Source organism: Triticum dicoccoides, chromosome 5A (assembly GCF_002162155.2).
Source record: "Triticum dicoccoides isolate Atlit2015 ecotype Zavitan chromosome 5A, WEW_v2.0, whole genome shotgun sequence".
NCBI lineage: Eukaryota > Viridiplantae > Streptophyta > Magnoliopsida > Poales > Poaceae > Triticum > Triticum dicoccoides.
In genome coordinates, this window is record NC_041388.1 from 527,659,807 (window position 1) to 527,666,334 (window position 6,528).

The 6,528-nt window shown below is 45.5% G+C and overlaps 1 protein-coding gene across 1 annotated transcript; it reads right to left on the reverse strand.

The window, feature by feature from the left end:
- Window positions 1-1,704: 1,704 nt before the first annotated feature.
- On the reverse strand, window positions 1,705-2,667 carry LOC119297724 (dehydration-responsive element-binding protein 1H-like). Its single transcript, XM_037575397.1, has one exon. The coding sequence runs from the start codon at window positions 2,501-2,503 to the stop codon at window positions 1,799-1,801; it is 705 nt and encodes a 234-aa protein (XP_037431294.1). The 5' UTR covers window positions 2,504-2,667; the 3' UTR covers window positions 1,705-1,798.
- Window positions 2,668-6,528: the final 3,861 nt, after the last annotated feature.

A 6,528-nucleotide genomic window follows, 5' to 3' on the forward strand; every position in this document is an offset into this window, starting at 1 on the left:
TATGCAGGGACCATGATGGCAAATACTTGGGCTCATCAGCCATCAAAGTCTCGGGTATCATGGACCCGGGGACTCTCGAGACGTTAGCTTGTCGCGAGGCGCTTGCTCTAGCCCTGGATCTTGGGCTGCCAAATGTACTTGTTGCTTCAGATTGTAAAGTTGTGGTGAACGACATCAAGCTAGGCACGGGAGGTATGTATGAAAGCATAGTGAAGGAAATAAGAAATACGTCCGAGCAATTTCAGCAATGCACCTTCATCTTCGAAGGTCACGGTACTAATCTTGAGGCGCATAGCCTTGTTAAGCACACCTTTGGTCTGGACTTAGGGCGTCATTTGTGGCTTATAAACCCTCCAGACTTGAATTGTATCCCTATCAACATTTTAGAGTAATAAAACAGTGTGTTTAGATGCAAAAAAAAAAAAAAAACTGTGTCTACGCAGGCGTCAGCCTTCTGGGCCAAATAGGCAAGACCGTTGCGGACATAAGCGCCGGTTATAATGTCATTCACTAACCAGCGCACAGGCCCGCAAAAAAAAAAACCCAGCGCACAGCCCTCCGACCGAGCGCGACGGTCCTTTTTAGGACTGTAGCTGTAGTGGGTTTTCTTTTGGCTATGTTTTGCGACCAGTTTTTTTTTTGTTTTTCTGTGCTTTTATTGGGCGGGGTTTTATTCCTTATTTATTTTTCTCTTTCTTTTCCTTTTCCTTTTTTATTTAAATTTCACTTTTCACTAACAATTTCCTGTTTCAAACCCGTGAACTTTTTCAAGTGCATGAACGTTTAGCTCGTGAATTTTTTTCAAATTTCACGAGATGTTTTCAAATTCAAGATTTTTTTCAAAATGTCACAAGTATTTCCAACATGAACTTTTTTCCAAACTTCATGAACTTTTGAAATTTTCAAGTTTTGTGTTTTTCAAATTCATGAAATTTTCTCAAATTTGTGAAGTTTTAAATTTTCACGTTTTCTTTTGCAAATATTCGCGAACTTTTCTCAACTAGCATTTTAAATTTGATTAAAAATGTGAACTCTTTTCAGATTTTATGTTTTTAATCAAATTTTATGAACTCAGCCCAGATTTTATGTTTTTTAATCAAATTTTATGAACTCAAAGTTCGGATCTGGTTATAACCCAGGCCAAAAGCTTTGCCACCCTTCAGGTTGCGATTTGTCTTGGCTTACAACAAAATCTATTTTCGGATCAACCTAGAATAGCAAATCCTCTCGGAATTCAAGAACTGCTCGCAGATCATTCGCGGGCTAACGCTAGATCTTTTGTCCCGAAGAAAATCTAGCACTGTAGTATCAAAATATCCAACCCAACCAAAGCGACATACCACATCTTTCGCATCTCCCCTCTAATTGGCGAGAGCACGTGCTTCCTCACCTCCATTATTCAACAACCCCACTAATGGCTAATGAGTGAAGCGACAGCGCTCATGGCCCGCATGGGCCAAGAATTAGCCCCAGACACACACCCCTTGTGCATTACTCGTAAGATATTTCTGGTACGTTCTGGTTGGTCCGTCATGATGAGCACACGTGAACGAACGGCACCTTAGTTTGGAACCATTCTGCAAACCCGTTTGGAACGATTACTTCTCTACCGACAGTGACATTCAGGCGGTGTTTCTTGCAGCATGCGTGTAAAACACTTGATCGACGATTCAAACAAAGAATTGACAAACGGGTCGACGTTCCAAACTCCGATTTTTATTATGCTTGGAGCAGTTTGCAGTTGGTCCAATCGGGATAGCAAAAATCCTCAGTGTGAACCCACTGGAGGTTACAGACATCAGTAGCTCCAGAGGCCGGCGGCCGCTCCGCCGTCGCCGCACTCTCCGTTCTCCCAGTACGCTGGCGTGGGCGGCGGCTCCAGGAGCATCCCCTGGGCAAAGCCCGCGTAGTACGCGTCCAGGTCCATTTCCCCGGACATGTCGAGCTCGAACATGTCGCTGCCCAGCGGGGAGAAAGTCGGCACCTGGAACACTTCGTCCGCATTGTCCACGGGCGACGGCAGGTACACAGGGGAGGTGGCCTCGTCGACGTCCGGGACCACGGTGGCGGCCTCCAGGCGCAGGAAGCCCGCGACGGCCTGGATGGCCGCGCGCCGGACGTCGGCCAGGTCGGAGAGCCTCGGGGGCATGACCAGCAGCCACGCGGAGTCCGGGAAGTTGAGGCACGCCGCGGCGGAGGGGGAGCGTCCGAGCAGGGCGAGCATGGCGGCGTCGTGAGAGCGCGCGGCGGACTCGGCGGCGACGTACGTCCCGAGCCAGAGCCGCTCGCCGCGCTTGCCGGGGACGCGCACCTCGCACACCCACCGGCCCGCGCTGCCCCGGCGCCGCACGCCACGGTACACCGGGTGGCGCGTCTCCTTGAACTTGGTGCGCCCTGCGGGCCGCTTCGCCGCCGGCAACCACACGGGCACCGCATCCCCGAGCTCGTGCCCGGACGTCGATGAGGAAGGGGAGCTGATCCAGCCGTTGATACCAAAGTCCATTGCTAGCTGCCGGAGTGCCGATCGCTTGGTGGAATGTGGTCACTCTAGTTGAGCTTGAGCTTGAGCTTCTTCTTCTTCTTCTTTTTTTTTTTTTTTTGCGGTATGGTTGGCTTGAGGTTGAGGTACGTGTTGGGCAGTCGAGTGTGTGCGGAGTGTGCTTGAGGTGTTGGGTAGTTGGGTGCGGTGTGCAGAGTGCGCTCATTTATAGTTATGCGTGACGCAGCAGGGCAGATGGGCGAGGGGGCACGCGGCAGCTGGTCATGGAAGCAGAATGCGCCTGATATTTTCGGTGGTGCTGCTGGTCGACGAGTGGCGCTGGGGCGTTTGGGTTCTATGGAGACACTGTACGGCCGTACAAGCTACAGAGCGGCTGCTTCCCGAATCAGCCAGATGGACGCGACATATCGCATCGCTGCAGGGATTTTTGACAGGAAATATATGAAGAAGTTTCAACGTCCCGCTAGCTTTTACAGGATTGGCATGTGACCAGGATTCGGCCAGCTCGATCGGTTGGCCCTGCACGCACCATCGAACAGATCACCGGTGCAGAAAAACCCAGTGCTGACGAGAAACAAGAGCCTTGGCGGCGTTGGCATCCAACACTATCAATATGACTGCCACGTGTCCAACATCATCCTTAATATTTTTTTTGAAACGGAGGCAAAAACTTTATCTCATCTATTAAGTAAGTACAAGAAAATTGTCCATTTAGTTAGTGAAAAACCGGACGAATACCGATACAACAAAGGCCAAGCCTACTTGGACATATCATGGCAACATCATCTCTGATATTCATCACTATGGACATATCATGTTGGCGCCACGTCAGCAATATACTTTTTAGGTATATAAAATACTCCTTCCTTTCATCTATATAGGGCCTAATGCGTTTTTCAACACCGCTTTTAACTTTTGATAAGATTAATAATATATGAGATGTATAATGTGAAAATTATATCTTCATGTCTGAATTTGATTGTATGCTTTGTATAACTTGCATGTCATATATTATTGCTCTAACACTTGGTCAAAGTTAGCCTCGGAAAATACATTAGCTCCTATATAGATGAAAGGAGGGAGTAAAAGTTATGCAGCAGCACTTTTCAAGCGAAATGACAGCATAATTCAGCTTATGAATAGCAATAAAATCAGTTTTGATAGAACAACGTTTAAGTTCAATAATATACTAATTAACATAGTTCAACAAAGTACTAACTAGAGATAAGTAACACACATGTTCAACTAAATATGATTTGCCATGCAAACGTGGCCCTCTCCTTAGCTTCCATCCTGTAAGTATGTGCGAGGGCTCTCCAACCAGGACACCCGAGATAGGTATGGTGTGGCTCGTTAGTGACAAGACAACTGAAGTTGTGGGCCATCATCATCTTCATGAGGGTGCATTGAAATGTCATGATTGCATCAAGCGAAACACGTCAATTTTCTGAGAAGTCACGCCTTGCCCGCAAATGTAAAAGAAAGCACAGTTACACAATTTGGGGCACAACCATATGAAACTCAATCAGAACATGTTGAACTATAAAACGTACCGTCATAGTTAGGAAGTCATTTGGAAGATCTACGAAGAACATCCTGTCCTTCTGGCATCTCACTGCACCACAGGTTGCACACGGGTGATCCATTTATACTGCATTTGTGTTGACAAAATAAACATAAATCATCATCCAAAATGACGAACATAACACATAGATATGTATAGCGCTAGGTTCATATACTGAAGATAGTTTAAACACTCTAGTACTTAAACATTGCTAATTGTTTAAAACATATATTGTTAGCTAGTTTAAAACACTGCTAATATATTGGAGATGGCTAGTTTAAAACATTACTAACAATTCTACAAACCATGCATATAGTTAAAACATAAAGTTAAACCAGCTAATTAACAAACTAGCCCTCCCATCTAGTCGGTGTCCCCCACTATGCCGAAGGGGGCGGCCTCGTGGTCGTACCTACTGGACCTACGAACCCCCTTGCCCATCACTTCTCGTAAACTCATCCCAGTTATGGGATAATCCGTTGCTTTCTTCTGAGCTTCAAACTGAAGCAACATCATCTTATTCTGCTCCATGACTTGCTACTCCGCTGCAAGACTCACCAAGGGGGCGAACAACTACATCTCGGCCTGAAGGTTCTCCTTCTCCTCGGCATTAGAGCATATTCTAATTTTCTTCGGCACGAGGAACCACACGTGATATTGTTCCTCATGGAAGTTAACCTTGGCCCTATCTGGAAAGAGCTCGACCGCCTTGGCATTGTAGGCGCGTGCCACTAGATCGGGTGTGTCCCAGTGGTCGAGCTCATGTGCCACATTTTCTTTTCAAATCATTGCATACCACTTGTTCCCCTTCTGTTGCACACCATGAAACTTTGGCTCCATGTTTGATTGTGCGAATACCTAACAAGTTAGTAAAAACTAACATTCTATATATAGTTATCTAAAATCTACAAGTACAATCTAAAGGAAATATGCCCTAGAGGCAATAATAAAGTTGTTATTTTATATTTCCTTATTCATGATAATGGTTTATTATTGATGCTAGAATTGTATTGGTTGGAACTTAAATACATGTGTGGATACATAAAGAAATATCGTATCCCTAGTGAGCCTCTACTAGATTAGCTCGTTGATCAAAGATGGTTAAGGTTTCCTAACCATAGACATGTGTTGTCATTTGATATCAGGATCACATCATTAGGAGAATGATGTGATGGACAAGACCTATCCATTAGCTAGCATATTGATCACTCAATTCATTGCTATTGCTTTATTCATGTCAAATACATATTCCTTTGACTATGAGATTATGCAACTCCCGGAAATCGGAGGAATACCTTGTGTGCTATCAAACGTCAAAACGTAATTGGGTGATCATAAAGGTGCTCTACAAGTATCTCCGAAGGTGTTTGTTGAGTTGACATAGATCGAGATTAGGATTTGTCACTCCGAGTATCGAAGAGGTATCTCTGGGCCCTCTCTGTTATACACATCATAAGCTTGCAAGCAAATGACTAAGGAGTTAGTTATGAGGTGATGTATTACGGAATGAGTAAAGAGACTCGTCGGTAACGAGATTGAACTAGGTATGAAGATACCGACGATCGAATCTCGGGCAAGTAACATACCGATGGACAAAGGGAATTATGTATGTTTTCACAACGGTTTGACCGATAAAGATCTTCGTAGAATATGTAGAAGCCAATATGGGCATCCAGGTTCCACTATTGGTTATTCACTGGAGGTGTCTCGGTCATGCCTACATAGTTCTCGAACCCGTAGGGTCCGCACGCTTAACGTTTGTTGACGATATAGTGTTATATGAGTTATATGATTTGGTGATCGAATGTTGTTCGGAGTCCCAGATGAGATCATGGACATGACTAGGAGTCTCGAAATGGCCGAGAGGTAAAGATTGATATATAGGACAATGGTATTTGGACACCGGAAGTGTTTCGGGACGTACCGGAAGAAATCGGGTCACGAGAAGGGGTTCCAGGCACCCCCCCCCTGGGGGGGGGAAGATATGGGCCTTATGGGCCAAAGGAGGGGACAGACCAGCCCACAAGGGGGCTGGTGCGCCCCTCCCATGGCTGGAGTCCACGCACATGAGACCAGTTCCACCGACTGACATGCAACTAGTTTTGCATAAAGGTGGTTGGTGGGTGTTGATGTCTACTACACAACCTTCTTCTTGTAGACGTTGTTGGGCCTCCAAGTGCAGAGGTTTGCAGGACAGTAGAAAATTTCCCTCAAGTGGATGACCTAAGGTTTATCAATCTGTAGGAGGCGTAGGATGAAGATGGTCTCTCTCGAGCAACCCTGCAACCAAATAACAAAGAGTTTCTTGTGTCCCCAACACACCCAATACAACGGTAAATTGTATAGGTGCACTAGTTCAGTGAAGAGATGGTGATACAAGTGGTATATGGATGGTAGATAAAGGTTTTTGTAATCTGAAAATATAAAAACAGCAAGGTAACTAATGATAAAAGTGAGCACAAAC